The 18,517-nt window shown below is 56.4% G+C and overlaps 1 protein-coding gene across 2 annotated transcripts in view; it reads right to left on the bottom strand.

Annotated features, from left to right (window-relative positions):
- The window catches only part of CELSR3 (cadherin EGF LAG seven-pass G-type receptor 3), a 30,870-nt gene extending 15,638 nt beyond the window's left edge, over nt 1-15,232 (bottom strand). For both annotated transcript variants that reach the window (XR_008462307.1, XM_054162593.1), the window contains exons 1-8: nt 12,095-15,232; nt 5,105-5,737; nt 3,063-3,285; nt 2,554-2,669; nt 1,658-1,746; nt 1,101-1,258; nt 736-899; nt 155-280 (exon numbers count right to left, since the gene is read on the bottom strand). Coding sequence is in view for 1 of the 2 variants with exons in the window: in XM_054162593.1 (XP_054018568.1) it covers nt 155-280; nt 736-899; nt 1,101-1,258; nt 1,658-1,746; nt 2,554-2,669; nt 3,063-3,285; nt 5,105-5,737; nt 12,095-15,209 (4,624 nt within the window). In the remaining variant the exon portion in view is untranslated. The remainder of the gene's footprint in view (nt 1-154; nt 281-735; nt 900-1,100; nt 1,259-1,657; nt 1,747-2,553; nt 2,670-3,062; nt 3,286-5,104; nt 5,738-12,094) is intronic.
- Nucleotides 15,233-18,517: the final 3,285 nt, after the last annotated feature.

Here is an 18,517-nt window from a genome sequence, read left to right as displayed (position 1 = left end):
GAGAAGGCATGGGCACTACATAGGGAGCAACAGATGCAGGCAAAACAGAGAGATCATCTCACATGGACCCTTTACTCTGCTTCCAAAGTAATCCCCACAAGCCTTGCACACCCTGCTGCAGCAGCATGCACAGCAGCAGCACCCGCTCACTCACCATGGCGGCAGTCTTTGCCACCAAAGCCAACAGGACAGAGGCAGGAGTAGGTTCCCCAGCTGACAGAGCAGGTGCCACCATTCTTGCAGGGGCTGGAGTCGCAGAACTTGTGCTTGGCATGGCAGCCTGGAAGTACCACAGTCACCCACATCAGTCTCAACTGACTCCTCACCTTCCCTCAGCCCGTACAGAGAGGCACCACTGCCCATTAGCCCTTTCCCTGGCTGCCAGAGGGGCAAGCCCAGCCACTCAGTCTCTCTACATGGGCTCTGTCTCCTAAGGGTTGAGGGTCAAGGCTGTCACTGCTCCTCATGTCAGAAGACAGACACTGTGGAGCTATCTATTGTTCTCCAGACAAGCCATCTCTATAGACTGCACATCTGGGTTCAAGACACATTCTCAGAGAGCGTCTAGGGTGGGAACTAACTCATTTAAAGAGATCTGGAGGTCCTGTTCTCAGATGGGAAGCTGCTTAGCGCCAGTTGTGCTGCCAAGACACTATTACAGCCTGGTAGTGCAGCTGTATGAGCAGGAGAGGCAATTCCCAGGGCAAGGGCTGACAGGAGTAGAGGCACTGGTACCTGCAGTAGTTCCATTGTTGGCGATGTAGGAGGCCAGGTCAATGCGTTTGCTGTCGATGTATAGGTCTCTCATGCATCCCACAAAGTCCCGGTGAGTGATGGGGAAGTTTTCTGGAAGATTGGGGACCCCTCCAAGGAGCAAGGGACCTGTGAGGTCCAGGGACCTACAAGGACAGAAGGCCAGGGCTTTAAGAATCGCAGCGATTTAAGGCTAGCTAATTGGGTCCGCAGCATGAGGGGCTGGGAGGGAGACATCCTCAGGAACTGATATGCAGCCAAGGTCCCAGACGTGAAGGGCTAACTCTGCAGGGGACTCAAATGCCCTGCTCCCCTCCCCACCACAGCACTGCCCGCGAAGAACTCACTTCTTTGAGCTGGTCTGCACCCCCTCTGCAGCACAGGAATAGTTCCCAATCTCGCTGCCAAACTGCAGGGCCACTGAGGCATCACATTCATCCACTGTCAAGATGGCCACTTTGTCCTTGGATGGACCCTGCACCACCCCCAGGGCACTGACCTTGGGCTGAAACCAAATGCAAGGTGTTAGTAACACAGAGAACCCCAGACCCAGGCACCCAAGGGCTCGCACAAGGGCAAGGAAAAGGCCTGAGCATGGCTCAGGCACCACTGTGCTGCTGGAGGGGTGAGTAAATAGGAGGGACGTGTCCAGCCAAGCCCGGCAAGCAGTGCCAGAGGTGGACATGCGCAAGGACGCTGTGCGGAGTGCGTTCCTGCAGTATCCAAGTGTGGTCCTGAGGTCAATCTCCCCCTTCATCTGTCTGTCTACTACACTGCACCCATCCCCAAGGGCTGAAAAACCACCCACACCCTCCTTCCTCACTGGGTAGTGCCAGAGCTGATCACTCATGCCTCAGGGAAAATAGCCCTAGGTGTGCTGGGGGCACAGCTGGGGCATACCTACCTTGTTGTAGTAGCGGAGCTGCAGCGTGTGCCACTGCCCATCACTCACGCCCCCTGGCAGGTAAGGGCTCACCACTGTGCTTGACTCCCCTGTGGAGACAGAGATGATGGTACACTGGAGGGAGGCTGAACAGCCCTTGAATGTGCCCACTCCTCCTGAAGGCAACAAGCCCAGCATGCTGCTGACAGCCTCATGCTGGAATGGAGAAGGTTTTCAGGGAAACAATCTCAGCACATCAGCCTGTGCTTGCTGCAGTCTTGCACAAGGAACAGAGGCAGGATGAATCACAGCTCTAGGACTGGCAGCCAGCACCCCAGTATGGCTCCTCTGTCCAGGCTGACTGCCAGGATACCCTGGTACCATCCATCTGCCTTGCCCTGGAGAGACCAGTGCAACCAGAGTAGTAGCAAGATGGCCACCAACTGCTTTGTGCAGGTGAGCAGGGAGGAGTGCCAGATCCAGGACACCAGGGAAGCCCCAGTTGTTATGAGGGCACAGCGCTCCTGGCAGCTGATCCTGACACCCCTTGGGACACGCAGGTTGGGAGCGGGATAGACACAGCAATAGCACAAGGCCTCCCAGGAGGGTCCTCCTCCTTCAGACTAGCTCATGGAAAGGCAGGAAGTAAAGCTTGTGGTGACACAAAGGGGCAGAACAGTGGCAAAGACCCCAGAAGGGCTTCTCCTGGTTTATGCTCACAATCCCCCTGCTCCACTTGCACTCATAAGCCAAGCAAGAGTCCTGAGACACACACCCATCCTCTATGCCATCCATTGATGCTCACCAACATCTCTCTCTACCCTGTTTCCCTCAGCATCACTTCACTCCAGGGCAGCAGTCTGCGCTCTCTGCAGCTCCCATAGCACAAATCCCACAATAAGCAGGGGCAAGTCTACCTGTGGAGTACTTCAGCTGGACCTGTCCCTGGATGATCTCCACTGCCAGGAAGTCATGCCGCTCATTCAGGCGCCCGTTGTAGAGCAGGAGGCCATTGGGCTCCACGGTGCTGAACCTGGGGCATGGGAGGAAGCAGGATGTGCACAAGGAGCATGTGGAGATCCCTGCTTTCCTATGGCACACACCAGTGTTCCAGCACAGGGACAGGGTGAGACCTGGGCCTGGCCTGGGTGCAAGTCCAGCTGAGAAGGGGACAGGAGCTTGATACAGCAGATGCTTTGGGAGCATAAGGTCCTGGCATGGAGGCAGAGACCTGGCAGCAGGGGAAGGGCATAAGCAAGAGAGACATGCCCATACATGAGTCCTTTGGCTAAAGGTGCCAGGGCAGCTAGTAACACAGGGATCTGGAGAGCATCAGCAAGCCTCTGGACAGGCTCAGGGTGCACCAGAGCCACCAGAGCAGGCCAGAGTGGGTGCTGGTGTCCAGCAGAGGAAGGAGGGCACTCACGACAGGGCAAGGGTGAGATGGAAGCGCTGGCGCAGGCCCCGGAACATGACGAAGGAGCGCGGCGGGAAGGAGCGTGTGGAGACCTCGCAGAAGGGCATCTCGAAGCCACCCGCCGGGCACTGGCAGTGGAAGCCGCCGTCGGCAGCGTTGGTGCAGGTCCCGCCGTTGCGGCACACGCCGGGCATGCAGCGCCCCGAGCGGCTGTCCACCTCGCAGTTCTCACCTGCGGGAAGAGAGACCCAAGGCTTGGGGCATCTTCTGGCCGGGGGATGTGCACACAGCAGCCACCCATCTGCTTCTTGCCCTGGAAGTGCACACCTCGACCCAGGTATGGGGCAGGGCACCACAGGGCAGCCGTTTATGGTGGGGCTGGGGGCAGGCAAATAATGTGACAGCCCAAGTGTCACCCAGGTGTCCCCCGCAGTAGTCAGCAAGGTAGCTGACATGGTCAGCCCTGCAGCCAAAGTCACTGGTTTGGATGGGATGCCAGCTCTGGCTGAAGAGGCAAGTTCGGACCCAGGATGGCATGGGAATGGGACAGGAGGGGTTTGGCCACAGCTGGGCTGCACAGTCCTAAGGATGGAGAGGCAAGGACAAACCAGGAAAGTCCTGGCAATGCTAAGAGTGCCTCCTTGGGCACCACCACTACACAGGCCTGGGATAGGCATCACAGTCCAGGCTCCAGGAATAGAAAAGAATTAACCAGGTTGGAAAAGACCTTCAAGATCACCAAGTCCAACCTATCACCCAACACCATCTAATCAACTAAACCATGGCACCAAGTGCCTCATCCAGTCCCCTCTTAAACACCTCCAGGGATGGTGACTCCACCATCCCCCTGGGCAGCCCATTCCAATGGCCAGTCACTCTGTGAAGAACTTCTTCCTAACATCCAGCCTAAACCTCCCCTGGTGCACAGGGTGTAGGGAGAGCTCAGTACCATTGAGCTCCCCTGACAATAGCTATTAAAGTCTCACCCACAGCACCAGGAGCCTCATAATCCTGCATGCAGGCTCTGACATAGGAACAAAAGACAAGTGGAAACCAACCAGATGAGGGGCACCAAATACTCCTGCACCTTGTAGCACTGGTAATGAGGACACCCCAAGCAGTACTGTGCAGGGGGTCTGGCCAGCCCCTTTTCCCATGGTGTCCCTGCAGCATGAAGGGACCCACTCAGATTCAATCCTACACCCCAGGCCCATTACTTGCTCTGTGGCATGCAAGGAGGATGAGGAGATAGCATGAAGTGACAGGGAAATGAGCTCATTAACCCTTCTGCTAATGGCTGTTCATGCTTCAAATGCTGGGGGTTAATTACCACTGACTCTGCTTATCTCACCAGGAGCCACTGACAGCAGAGCAGCTCCAAGGCAGCCATCTGCTGCCACACAAGGCAGGGGCTCCCTCCCCAGCAGCCACAGGCCATCTTCCCTCACCCGCAAGTTGCCAGTGGCCAGGCATGGGTCTCCACGGCTTATTGACTACTTGTGGCAACAAAACACTGTCTGGCTGAGGGATTCCCCCCACAGATCTGCCTGGGTTGGGTCCTGCCTGTTGGAGCAGCTAGGCCCAGTATTGCCTTCTGTTCTGGGTGGGCAGCAGCTCACCCACCACACACGCAGCCAGCACAGACTCCACACCTCTGCCAGATTAACTGAAACCAGCACCTTACATGGTCCCAGAGCCCATCATCTCATGGGCATGGAACAGGGCTGAGGAGCCTCCTATGTCCCAGCCTGGCGTGGTCCAGTTTGATCCTCCTGCTCCGTGAAAAACGCTGGGAGGCGGTGGCCAGAGTCCCCAAGAGCCCTCCATGTCACCTCCCTACAAGCCAGATTTCTATGGCAACCTCAGCCCTGCACATCCAGTGCCATGGAAACACGGAGAGCTGGGAGCAGAGCAGGACCTCTGTGGACAAACAGGGACTCCAACATCCCCCACCCTGCTGGGAAAAGTACCCTGCCAAGGTGACATCAACACCGAGGGACACACTCATCTGCCCCCTCTTTCCTTCGTGGTCCCCAGCCCTGGGCACTCACCGCTGAAGTGCTGACGGCACACACACGTGTATCCTCCCTCCTTGCGGGTGCAGATGCCACCATTGAGGCAGGGGTTGGAGTAGCAGAGGTTGATCTCCGTCTCACAGTAGTCCCCGGTGAAGCCCTGGGGGCAGCGGCACCGCAGGCCGGTGATGGGGTGGATGGGCCGAAAGAGGGTGGAGGGGGAGGCGATGAAGGGAGCGGAGCTGTCGAATTTGAGGACGGAGATGCACTTCATGTAGTTCTGGCAGGGCTCCCGCAGGCAGACGTTGTCGTCGAAGGGCAGCACCTCCAGCATGGAGGCACCGGTCAGCGCCATGCGCTTCATGTACAGCTGCTCCTGCAGCTCCTCGGAGCTGAAGTAGCGCCCGCCCCGCGGAGCCAGGGCCGAGAAGCTGACATTGAGCACGGTACCGCCCACATCTGTGTCATTCTGGATGTTGAAGATGAAGATATCCTCTTTGGGCGTCGCCAGCACAGTGGCCACCCCTTCCAGGAAGGTGGACAGCAGTGGGGACAGGAAGCGCTCCTGCCACATGTTCTCCAGCCGTACCGTGATGCTGTTGGCCAACATGTCCTCTGTGATGATGATCACTCGCAGCACACACTGGGCCGTCACACTGTGGATCCCATCTGTGGGAGGGAACAGGGACACGCTGCAGGTCTTTGCCTGCTGCTTGGAGGGTCTCCTCCTTCCCACCCTGAGGCGGAGCCCTGCACGCTAGCATAACCCCCAAAAGGCCCAAGTCTTTGGCCAAGGAAGCTTGGAGCCACAGCCCCATGGGCTAGCAGGGGGCCACCTGGGCTGGAGAGGGAGCAGTTGGTGTGGCTGCATCTTCTCCCTCCTCTCAGGCTCTCCACTGAGATAACTCTCAGGTTTGCTCCCTGTCCTGGATCTTGGCAGCAAACTGAGCTCTCAGGAACAAAGATGCTGGTGAGAATTGGGCAGAAGGAAGTCTCAGCAGGAGGCTGGGCAAACACAGGAGTGATGCCAGAGCCTGGGGTGTTTTGCTTCCCTGCTGTGTTCTGTCTGCCTCCCCCACGATGCCTTTCCCTGCGCTCTCCTCCTGCCATTTCCTTCCTCTCTCCTCCAGAGTCTCCATGGCTTTTGTGCTGGTCTCCTTGTCTCCCCTTTTTTCACCATCTGCTCTGCATCTCTTCCTCCCTCAGCCCGTTTCTGGTTTGTTTAATTCTCTTTAATCTTTTTTTGCTCAGAAACAAACTCCTTTCCCCTGGGACACTGCATCACGTAAGCCATCTCCCAGGCACTGAACACAGGAGCACACTCACACACTTGGGACTGTGCCCACCTGCTATCTCCCAGGACCCCGGCTGTCAGCAGCATCTCACCCCGCATCAGGCACACTGAGGTGCCACTAGCCCCTTTGCTGGGGCTGGTGCTCTTTCTTCTCTTTGCCCAGACACAAGTCTGGGCAGGGTTTTTATTTTTCAGTCACTAACTCTCCTTTACATGTGACCCTGGTCAGTGGCTTTGCCAGGAAGTATCCCAACAAAGCAGCCTGCCAATGTCCCCCTCGCTCAGGCCACCCCAGGCACCTTTGCTAGCAGTTTTGGATGGGGCACCCAATGGGGAGAAGACTGCCCGCTGCTCCAGGACATCTCCTCTCTTCCAGTCCTCCTCCTTCTGGGCCCTCCACCTCCTGAAACAGGCTCTAGCAGGCAGAGACAACCTTTAGCATGAACAAGCAAGGACCACGCTAACTTCTGTGGCCCCAGAAACACTCAGGGAGGCTCATCAAGACCCTCACTGCTCCTGGTGAAATCGGACAATCCATCTCCCAGCCCGTTGCCAGTGCCCCACAGGCACCAGCAGCACACAGCTATCACCTACTGTTCCCATGTCTCACCTCCCAGTGATCTGAGAGCCCCAAACATCTACACAGTGCATTACTGGTGTGAGCACAGGAGAGCTGTACGCTGTAATCTCTGCCCCTCTCAGGGCCTGGGTAGCACACCATCCTGTTCTCCTCAGAGCAGGAGTGGACTCACATCTTCAAAGGTGATCCTGTCCTCAGTCACACAAAGGCACAGTTTCCCTGCCTGTGCTGCCATTACTACATGGCACATCTCTGGCACTCTGATGAGGACAGACTAATGGACCAAAATGGCTGGACTTGATGATCTTGGAGGTCCTTTCCAGCCTGGGTCAGAGGTCTTGATGGTTGGACTTGATGATCTCAGAGGTCTTTTCCAACCCAAACAATTCTATGACCAGACCACTGCCATCAGCCTGTGCCAAGGTCACATGTGAAACAAGCCTGGCAAAGCCAGCCAGACCCTGCAGCACTGCTTCATCTTCCACAATTCAGTGCAAGCTGGCACCAGGGGCTGCAGGCATCTCACCACCCTGGTCAAGTCCCAGTTCTGATGAGAACCAGGGGTATAAATGCCAACCACCTGTCCCCTACCTGTGCCCCAGCTCCAAGCCTCATGTGGAAAGAAAGCTGCCTTTACTGTTCCTCTCCTCCCATAGCTGCTGCACTGCATAGCCTTTTGATTTCCCTCAGCCCCGTTTGAAGTTTGCAGTGCAGGAGGATTTAAAGATTGAAACGCCTTCCTTTTCCCCCTCTCTCCCTTCTGCTCTTTAGAAGGTGAAAGCTTTCTGGCAACCCTGCAAATTCCAGCACGAACACCAGCCTGTGTGCTGGGGCTGGTGCTCTGGAGATAAGGCTCACACCAGGCTGTGGGAGCAGCACAGTCACCCAAGAGCTAATCTCCTGGAGGAAGCAAGGGTTGCTTCTCTCTGAAATCAAACTGCTCCCACTTCATATGGAAGCAAGGTGAGAAACCACGCCTCTATGTAACACTGTGACAGCTCTGACATGGAGGGCAGCAGGAACAGTGGTTACCAAACAGCACTTGGCTGGAGGTGTCAGGGATGTAGACCTACCTGGGTTTAGCACAAGGAACTGGCATTGTCGCCTGTGTCCCCCAGGGCACCTTTTCTCTGCAAGAGGCTCATGGGCTGCCAAGATCACCCAGCCCTGGTGATCACCCTGCCCTGGAGCAGGAGTGAGGGGAAAGCCACAAGCCTGGCTCAGTTACTTTTGGTGTAAGATACTCCCCAAGTCATGAGCATCCCTCCCCGAGGGACCACTCAGTGAGGCTACACTCCAAGAAGCCACCACTTTGATACCAGCTCCCTTCCCACTCCCTCTTCTCTCCCTTTGTCCTCTTCTCAGTTTGCCCCTCTGGTCAACGCAAGTAGGAGCCTGGTTCCAGCCCAGCTGCCTTCCGCTCTCCTCTCTCTAGGTCCTGGCTCACCTGGAAGCAGCTGCAAGGCCCAGAGACAGCTTTTGCTCTCCCTAAGGGCTGCTCAGCAGCCAGCAACAGGCAGGCAGACATCTGCCTTATTTATGGCTCTTACAGAATCACACAATGTTAGGGGTTGAAAGGGACCTCAAACAATCATGGAGTCCAACCCCCCTGCCACATCTTTAATGATGTGATGTTGAGTCCTGGGGCAGGTCAGAGGCCAGCAATGCCCCCCAGAAGCAAGAAGGCTGTTGTCAGGGAAGAAGGTGGGCTGCAAGGTGCCTGATGCCTTTGGCAATGCCCAGCCCATGACATGAGAGCCCAAATGCCTCTTTTTGTGTTTCCCCACAGCAATGCAGAGCCAGGCCCAGCCCCACAGGCCTCCTTGGTAAGCTTTCCTGTAGCACCTCAGCATCACACACAGGGCTGTCTCCTCCCTCCGTTCTGTGCAAGGGGAAGCAGATGGTTAAGAGAATGACCTGCTGCAAATGGGTGGGGGAAAAAAAAGAAGCTACCAAAAGAAAGCTCAAAGCTGGCTGGAGGCACTGACCCCCTTGGGAAGCATTTTAATCACAAATGCTCAGCCTTTCTGATTAAATCCTGTGGCTGGAGAGCTGGTGCCTGGTGAATATTCATACAGCAGAGTGAGGAGCCCTGGAAACATGCCTACAGGGAAAGGAGCAGGGAGAAGGGACATGACAGGCTCTAACCTCCCATGCTGGGCAGCACCAGGTCATCATGTTTGCGGTTCCAAGACTTGACAATTACCAGTTTCAAAAGCAGCAAAGCTATATAAAGAAGAGCTCCAGCTGGAGAGCAGGATGGACAGCAGACTGCTTCTGGAGAGCTGCACTGTCAGCCTAGGAATGGAGCTCCAAAACTGCTCTGGAAACCTCTGAGGGGGAGCAGGACTGCTGACCATTGTTCAATGGCCTCCTGAGTCAGCCAAGTTGAGAGCCCATCTTTCCTGTGCCCCTGTGCTTCCAGAGGCTCTCAGGATCCTTGGGCAGCAACCCAGCCTGGCATGGAGCACAAGGCATGGGCTCCAGCCAAAGGTCCCACCCCCAAGAGCCTTGGGTAACTAGCAGAGATCCCCCTTCCTCTACAGCAAACACTTTGGCCTTTATCCTCTCAGTGATTTCTCCAGGGATTGGGAAGAAGGCAGCTCAGCTCAAACAGCCTCCCTGATCCAGGAGGGAATGCACCCCTATCCCTCACTTGGGGAGCCCAGCTCAGAAATGGGTTCTGGTGCATCACCACCTGTCCTCTGAGCAGCAAAGCTATCATCTGAGAAAACAAAAAGTCATTCCTCTGTCTGCGACACCCTGAACGGTGAGGGTGCACTGGGGCAGATGGGGGCAGCTTTCACATTTGCTGAGGAGAAGTAAAACATCTCCAGATGAAGAAGCCAGGAAAGGAGACAGGTATGGGTAAGGTGAACATTTCTTATCAGAGTATGAATGTCACTCTCCTGGCAGCTCTGAAGACACAGACTAAAACATACTAAGACAACTCCATGACTGTTCCCTAAATGGGAACAAAAATCCAGTGAAACCAGTCTGGAAGGGATTAAAACCAACACGATGTTAGCCTTCTGCAATGCTCCAATTTCACACTGTGCTGCTGGCCACAGACACAGCTTCACCACCCAACTGTCTCACATCCACAGCAGCCAAGAGCAGGTTTTAGCAGCCATAGATGTCCATGAATCAGCAAGGAGATAGGGTCAGTTCTGAGGCTGTGAGTCCACCTGGAAAGGTGCTGGTTTGTGATGGCTCAAGTCCTCCCTGCTTCCTACAAGGGGCTGAGCTGAGAACACACAGTGCACAGGCAAATAGAAGGGCCTGCTGCCCTGTGATTTAGGGGATCCAGCCTCTCTCAAAGGGACCATAAAGCACACAGGCAGGCAGGGAAGCTGCTCCTTCCTCAGATGCTGACTGTCTAGGAGTTGCCATCTAGGAGCTATTGTTGCCTTACTGCGGGAGGAAGGTGCTCTGCCGGCAGTGCACCGGGGCAAACAATGCAGCCTGGTCTGAATGTCCTGGATGCCAGCTCTGCAAATCCACACTCCCACCCTCCCCCTGCACACAGCAACAGCGTGGGGCCAGTGGGGCTGTCAGTTGGGCAGGGGTGTTCAAACAATAAGGACCAAAACCACAAATCAGACCTCAAATGCCAGTACCAACGCCAACAAAATGCCTGTTTCCCAGTCTTGCTTCCCTTCCCCGCTATAGCTCTTTGCCTTCCATCTTCTCCCCTCCTCCGCAAGCACACCTCTCCCAGTTTCCCTTCCCACTGGAAGATGACGACATTCTAATTGCAAGGGCCCCCTTGCCGCGAGGCAGCTCGATGCAGGACTTGGGGATGTGATTGTCTCCTGCCTTTGTGCAGGGTTAAGTGCAAGAGGAGGCAGGGCTTGCATAAACACATTCGGGAAGAAGCTGCAAAGGTCAAAACTACCCCCCACCTCCAGCAACCGGCATGTGTGTGCCTGCACCCACTCTCAGCCAGCCCCGTGGTTACAATTAACCCCCAAAGAACACAAATCCATGATGGGCTGGTGCTGGTCATGCAGAATTGCCTTGAGCAGGTCTCCTCTTAAAGCCTTCACTCCATCATTTGAAAGAAATCCTCTCCTCACCGAATAAGCCAGAGAAAGGGGGGAGGACGAAAAGGCAGCTGATAGCTGAGGGTCAGAGGAGCTTCATGATTTAACGAATGGCTCCCAGGGCACTCTTGTAATTCGGTGCTTGGCCCCTCCAAAAAAGGCTCTTATCCTCCCTCCCTCAGAGCTGCTCCTTGGTTCAGCAATGGACAGATGCCTCCATTTCAGCTCATGCATTCACAAGCAAAGAAAGGCTGATGGTGAAGGCAAAGCTCAGGCAGTAGGGAGCTCCAAGTCCAGACCCTGCTTGCTCACAAACCCATAGGTCCATCTTTGTCCTGCTCTCAGCTTGGCCCGAGGAGACTCCAACACTCCCCAAAGTCAACCTAGCAGCTACTGCTAGCATCTGCATTTGGATGCTCCGGGAACACCCATGATGTGAGAGTTTTAAGCTCTGTGCTCTGAGGTTTGTCACAGCTGTGCCCTGCAACACTAAGTTGGCTGCAGAAAGGTGGTACCAGGTTTTAAAAGCCACACCACAAAATGCAGGTGTCAGCAGGTGCCACAGCCAGAATCCAGATTGAATCTACAGCACTGATACCAGCAGATGGGTATCTAAGAGGGCTCTCTCCACATCGAGTTCAATTGCTCCCTCCTGAGCAATTGAAGGAAGCGCTCGGTCCCAGCAGGGAGAAGAGTCACCCAGGCTTGGGAGTGAAGTGGTGTGCCACCCCCTGGGCCAGCAGCTTAGCCAACCCAGAAAACAGCTGCTTGCCTGGCCAGCACCTTATGGTGCACATCACAGCCCCACTGGTGCCACCCCCCCAAAGGTGTCTCGCTAGCAGCTACAAGCGATCCTCACAGCTGAGTAACGATGCTTTGTTCTTGCAACCCACCTCCAGCCTCAGCCCCCTTACAGTGCATTCCCAGCAGCATGCCCTCCACAGCCACCCTTCCCAAACCCTTCCCTGAATGGAAGAGACTTTCAACACAAACGTTGTTGCCAATCCCCAACCTGCCCACCTGATGTAGAGTGGGCTCCCTAAGGGGGACTGTGCAGAGCTCCCCAAAGGTACTGCACTAAAGATTTAATGATTTTCACACCCTACCTGTGACAGTCACCAGCATGGAGGCCACGAGTGGACGGTTGTTGTCCAGCTTACGGCTCAGCCTCAGCTCCCCGCTTGACTGGTTTACAATCAACAAGTGCAGTTCATTTCCCCGCTCAAAGGTGTAGAAAAGCCGGTCAGACACATCTGGGTCATAAGCTGGGATCCTCCCTATGACCCCCGAAGGGAAGGTGTTAGACTTATTGGACACGTAGTTATTGAACAGGATCTGGAAGTTCTTGAGAACAGGGCTGTTGTCATTCTGGTCAATGAGCTTGATATGGACAGTGGCTCTGCTGACCAGAGGAGCAGAGGTGGCCTGCACTACAATCACATACTCAGGTTTTGTCTCATAATCCAGGTCTATCAAGGCCGTGAGCTCCCCAGAAAAGATGTCCATCTGGAATATCTCAGGGATGTTGCCTTCCACAATTTGGTACATGATCTGGGCATTTGGTCCTTCATCCGGGTCAATGGCTGTGATTTGGGCCACAACAGAGCCTACGATGCTGTTCTCCTTTACCAAGACCTCAAACTCTTCAGCGGGAAAGACAGGGGCATTGTCATTCACATCCTGAATGGTAACCTGGATATGGACAGGAGTTCTCTGCGGAGGGATGCCCCTGTCCACAGCATACGCAGTCAGCTCGTAGACGGGAACGTTCTCGCGGTCCAACCTGCGGACAGTGCGAATGATTCCTGAGGTGGGCTCTATGGTGAAGTCTCCATCCCCATCCTCCCCATTCTGGAAGGTGTACTGCACTCGCCCGTTGGTGTGGGCATCCCGGTCGGTGGCAGAGATCTGGAGCACACTGGTGAAGGGAGGTGCATCCTCAGAGATGATGCCCTGGTAATGAGGGTTGACAAACTGAGGGGCGTTGTCATTAACATCATTCACCATGATTTCAACATAGGTGGTGTCCGCTTTCTGAGGGATCCCATTGTCCTTTGCAGTGATAGCCAAAGTGTATGTGACCTGGTCCTCATAATCTAGTTCTGCCTGAAGAGTGATGGCTCCAGTATCCGGATCAATGCGAAACTGAGGGACATTGTCTTCTAGGTAGTATGTGATGCGGGCATTTTCCCCTACGTCATCATCTGTGGCACTGATCACTACCACAGTGCTGCCCACAGGTCGGTCCTCATTGATGCTCACAGAGTAGTGGGCGCTCTGGAAGACGGGACGGTGTGTGTTAGCATCAGTGATGTTGATGTGAACGTGGCAGTTGTCACGCAGGGTGCGGTCAGAGGCTGTCACAGTGAGCACGTAGCGCCTCTCCTGCTTGTAGTCCAGCGGCAGAGACAGAGTGATGAGCCCCATCCCACCCTGCGTGCTGATGGAGAAGCGGTTGCGCGTGTTGCCTCCCGTGATCTGGTAGGTGATGGCACTGTTCACATCTCGGTCAATCGCCGTGACGCTGAGGACGCTGGTGCCCACGGCCGCATCCTCATTCAGGCGGATGAAATACTCCTTCTGGGTGAACTCGGGGCGGTTGTCATTGACATCCATGACAGTAATGGTAACGCTGGCAGAGGCAGATAAAGATGGGGAGCCGTGGTCTCGAGCCTCTACCCCGAAAAAATAGTGCTCAACTGACTCCCGGTCCAAGGGTCCACTGACTGTGATCCACCCTGTGGCACTATTCACCACAAAAGGTGTGTCAGATGAGACCCCTGTCAGTTTGTATTCCAGGCGTGAGTTCTCGCCATAGTCTGCATCCACGGCCTGGATGTGGATGACGGAGTGGCCGAGGGGAGCATTCTCCAGGACAGAGATTTGGAAAGGGGTGCTGACAAAAATGGGGGCGTGGTCGTTGATGTCCACTACCTGGATGCTGGCCATGCCAGTGTTGTTAGAGAGGGGAGGGCGCCCTGCATCCTGAGCCCGGATCCTCAGAGCATACTCCCGCTCCACTTCAAAATCCAGCGGGGCCACCACCTGTATCTCTCCAGTGACACTGTCAATGGAGAATTGACCACGGCTGTTGCCGCTGATGATGTTGTAGTGAACCAACGCATTGTTGTCCTTGTCCAGGTCTGTGGCAGTGACACGCAGGATCTCAGTGTGGGGTCGTATGTCCTCTCTCACCTGGACAATGTAGCGCTTCTCACTGAACTGAGGGGTGTTGTCATTCTCATCAAGGACTGTGATGTAGACCCTGACTGTGGCAGAGCGAGGCCCTGGCTCCCTTCCTTGGTCATTGGCCTCCACCACCAAGGAGTACCTCTCCATCTTTTCCCTGTCCACTGGCCCACTAGTGGTGATGAGGCCAGAGCGAGGGTCGATCTCAAAGACAGCGTGGGCAGCCCGCTCATTAACGAAGCGGTAGCGGATGTTGGCGTTGGGTGGAGAGTCAACATCGGTGGCCCGCAGCTGCAGAATGGGGTATCCCTCCTCCACGTTCTCCCGGATGGTCTCCCGGTACTCGCTCTGCTCAAAGACTGGATCGTGGTCATTGCGGTCAGCCACAGCGATGGCGACCATGGTGGTGGCGGAGAGCCGGGGTGTGCCGTGGTCCACGGCCGTCACGCGGAAGTAGTGGAGGTCCATGCTCTCGCGGTCGAGGGCCTGCGTGGTGGTGATAAGACCAGCCCGAGGGTCGATGCTGAAGAGCTCCAGCGAGCGGCTGTTCATCAGGGCGTCCATGGAGTACACCAGCCGCCCCGCCTCGCCCCCATCGGGGTCCTGCGCTGCCACGGTCACCACCGCCGTCCCTGCCGGCTGGTTCTCCGCCACCTCCGCCTGGTAGTTGTACTGGGGGAACAGCGGGTGGCGGTTGGGGGCTGCGCGCCGGCCCCGCCGCCCCGGGGATGGAGACGGGAAGGGGACCGGGCGCAGCGGGGCGGCGCGGGGCGGGCAGCGCGACGGGAATCGGCGGCGCGGCACCGCGGATAGCCCCGGAGGCACCGCCGCCGGCCAGCACGGCACGGCGGCGGGGCAGCCTCCGCGGACCGGCGGCCCCCAGCCCAGCGGCGGCGACGCGGCAGCCCCCAGCCCGGGGGGTAACAAAGGGAGCAGCAGCAACGGCAGCACCAGCGGAGGCGGCCTCCGGTGCTGGTGGCGGCGGAGGCGGCAGCCGCGGCTCGAGGCAGCCACCGGCTCCTCCGCCGCCATGGTGCCTCGGCGGCCGCCGCCCGGCCCGGGCGCACGGCGGCTGGGCTCGGCACCGCCCCCGCCTAGCGGCGGCGATGGCCACCCCCCGCCCCGCTGCGCCGCTGCCACTACCGGGGCTGGCGCGGCGGCGGCTCCTCCCGCAGCCCCAACATGGCTCCCGACGCCCCGCCCCACCCCGCCCCGCGCCCCCACCCGCCCCGCCGCTGCCATCTTGGCGGAGGGCAGGTAGATGCCGGTCGTGTCGCTGCTCAGCTCTAGTGCAGCGGTCGCGGTGCCGCCTGCCGGGGCTTCAGAGAGGGGTGTAACGGGCACCGTGCAGGGACGTGTCGCGGGGAGGGTCGTGTCCCCTGGTCTCACTGTGTGGGGTGGCCACCCCCGTGTGCGGCACACCTGCGCCGTGGCGAGGCGTGTCCGCCCCCAGGGAGACCTGCTAGCCCTCTCGGGACTTTCGGCAGCCTTCGCGGGAGGCACGGGCGCTGCCACGCAGGACATGTCCGCCTACGTCGCGGGGGGCAGCGGGCGAGCTGCCTGCCGGCACAACCTGCCTCCATCCTTGGTTGCCCTTCAGGCACGCAGAGCCCAGCGGTGCCAGCTCCAGTCATGGCTGCCAGTAGTAAAGCCCGGGCTTCCCTCGGCACATCGGGGCACAGGCGGGGTCTAGCTGCTGCGATGCGGTGAGGGGTTGCATCCCAGCCAGCCCCCAGGTATTGAATGACTTGGTTTGGTCAAACCACCCTGCGATGAGCTAGGACATCTAGCTCAAGTTATGAGTCCTGTAAAGCCGACCTCGAATGTTTCCAGGGATGGGGTATCTACCACATCTCTGGGCAACCTGATCCTCTGCTGTACCTCCCTCATTGTCAAACCAGACTTAATTTAAAACCATCACCCCTTGTTCTGTCACAACAGGCCCTGCTAAAAAGACTGTCTCCATCTTTCCCGTAAGCCCCTTTTAAGTCTCCTCCAGAGCGTTTTCTTCTCCAGACTGAACTACCCCAGCTCTCAGCCTTTCCTCATGGGAGAGGTGTTTCAGCCCTCGGATTACTTGTTGTGGCTTCCTCTGGGCCCACTCCAACAGGCCCATGTCTTTCCCATGTGGAGGACTCCTGAACTGGACACAGCACTGCAATCTGGGTCTCACCAGAGCAAGGGGCAGGTCACAGGGACAGTTGCCCATGTATCCTAGGGGAGGGCATCTCAGAGCCTCCCAGCTAGAAGCAGAGTTTGTCAGGCAGGGGTCCTAGGCCCCATGGACACCAACCCTCAGTGCACACCTCTGGTTGCAGCCCCTGACCCTGCTATTGTGGCACTGCCAGTGCACCAGGAGGCAAACACGGTATTTGTGCCCCTGCTGGCATCCATGGAGCAAGGTTGCTTCCCCAGGGATGTGTTTTTTTACTGCATGTTTGAGAAGGGGCTTCCCCTTGTCCTGTGCCACAGGGAAGTAGCTTTCTCGGGTGATGCCCAGGTACCTGCAGCAGCATCACAGCCCTCCATGGGCACTCAACTATGTGGCAGAGATTTAGCTGGTCTGCTCCTGTGCTCTGATGCAGACCTCAGCTACCCCCACCATCAAACTGAGGCATCAACACTGGGGAGGAACTTTTGGGGCTTTCTTCCAGCATCTGTGAAAAAAACCATACCCCCACACACACTTTTCCAAGGAAAATTTAGTTTGTGACTGCTGTGTTAGGAAGGTTCATTAGTGCATCATCCTTGCAACTTGGCTGTTAGTTTGATCTCAATCAACTAATATTGCAGCCTAATCCATTGAAGCCTGTAATAGGCTTAGGCATAACAGGGCTTTACGTCCTCATTAGCGTTTAGTGCGCCACAGCAAGGGAAACATCCTTGGCTGCATCTTGTTGAAGAAGAGGAGAGCCTGAGGCACAGTGGCTGGGGTGCATAATAGGGAAAAAAGAGCTGTGTTGGGGAGGAAACCGGGAGATGGGGAGATTTAGGCTGAGGTAAGGGAAGGCAGGGAGTGCAGAGGACACACCTGGCTCCAAGGGGGCTGCAACAGCACCTGTGCCGCTGTGCTGGATGGGCAGTGGTTCAGAGTGGGGAGGCTGGGGAGCAGGGGAACTCCTGTGCCAACACAGTATTCAGGCTGGACACCACCAGAGCCCCCTGTGCAGCCCCTATGTAGCTCCCAAAAGATCATAGAATGCACTAGGCTGGAAGGGACCTCTAGAGGTCATCTAGTCCAACCCCCCCTGCTGTGAGCACGGATATCCACAACTAGATCAGGTTGCTCAGAGCCCAATCAAGCCTGACTTTGAATGTCTCCAGAGATGAGGCTTCCACCACCTCCCTGGGCAGCCTTTCTGAGTGGTCCACCACCCTCATAGTTAAGTTCTTCCTAATGTCCTATCTAAATCTATCCTTCTCTGGCTTAAAACCATTGCCTCTTGTCCTAGTGCTTCATGCCTTTGTAAACAGCTTGCTTGTAGGCCCCCTTCAGGTACTGGAAGGCCACTATAAGGTCTCCCTGGAGCCTTCTCTTCTCCAGGCTGAACACCCCCAACTCTCTCAGCCTCTCTCTGTAGGAGAGGGGTTCCAGCCCTCTAATAATTTTTGTGGCACTCCTCTCTAGACCTGATCCATAAGGTTCACGTCCATCTTGTGTTGAGGGCCCCAGAGCTGGACAAAGTGACTACAGTACTACAAATTCTTCTAGCTTGTCTGGTCCAGCACCAGTACTCACAGGGCTGTGGCCATGCCCACCATGCCCATGTGGTGATTTACATCCTTCACTCATCCAACAAAGGGCAGCACAGCGGCCACACAAGGGGAACGTGCTGGCTTCACACGAGCCGCCACCGCTGGCTGGATTATACCTGGCACCTCCTCAAACTGGGGATTTGCCACCAAGAAGCCCAATCAGGAGAGAGGTGATACTTTAAAAAATTATGAAGGCTTTCAAGTTTATTTGTTCTAATTACCCAGCTGACAGCTCAGGGGAGGAGGAGAAAATCGTCAGGGTATTACTGCCACAGAACAGTCGTAATTGAATCATTCCAGACAATAAAGCAGAGGCACAGGTCACAGGCAGCACATCGCGGCTCCTGTGCTAGCCCCCCAGCACCCCTCACACACCCTGATAGGAGGGGATGCTGCCCTCACCGCAGCCTGTTAGGGCTAATGAGAATGTGCCTGATCTGTGCCTGTCACCATGTGCCGAGCAGAACCCAGAGCAGGCTGGGGATAATGGCTTTACAGACTGTGCTTTGATTTCCTGCTACGTGTAAAGGCCTTTCCTGGGCAGTAAGTGCAGCTCTTCCCCAGGACCTCCCATGTCAGGCTGC

Source organism: Dryobates pubescens, chromosome 1 (assembly GCF_014839835.1).
Source record: "Dryobates pubescens isolate bDryPub1 chromosome 1, bDryPub1.pri, whole genome shotgun sequence".
NCBI classification, from domain to species: domain Eukaryota; kingdom Metazoa; phylum Chordata; class Aves; order Piciformes; family Picidae; genus Dryobates; species Dryobates pubescens.
Note: the sequence above shows the minus strand (reverse complement) of the source record. Positions and strands in the feature narration are given on the sequence as shown.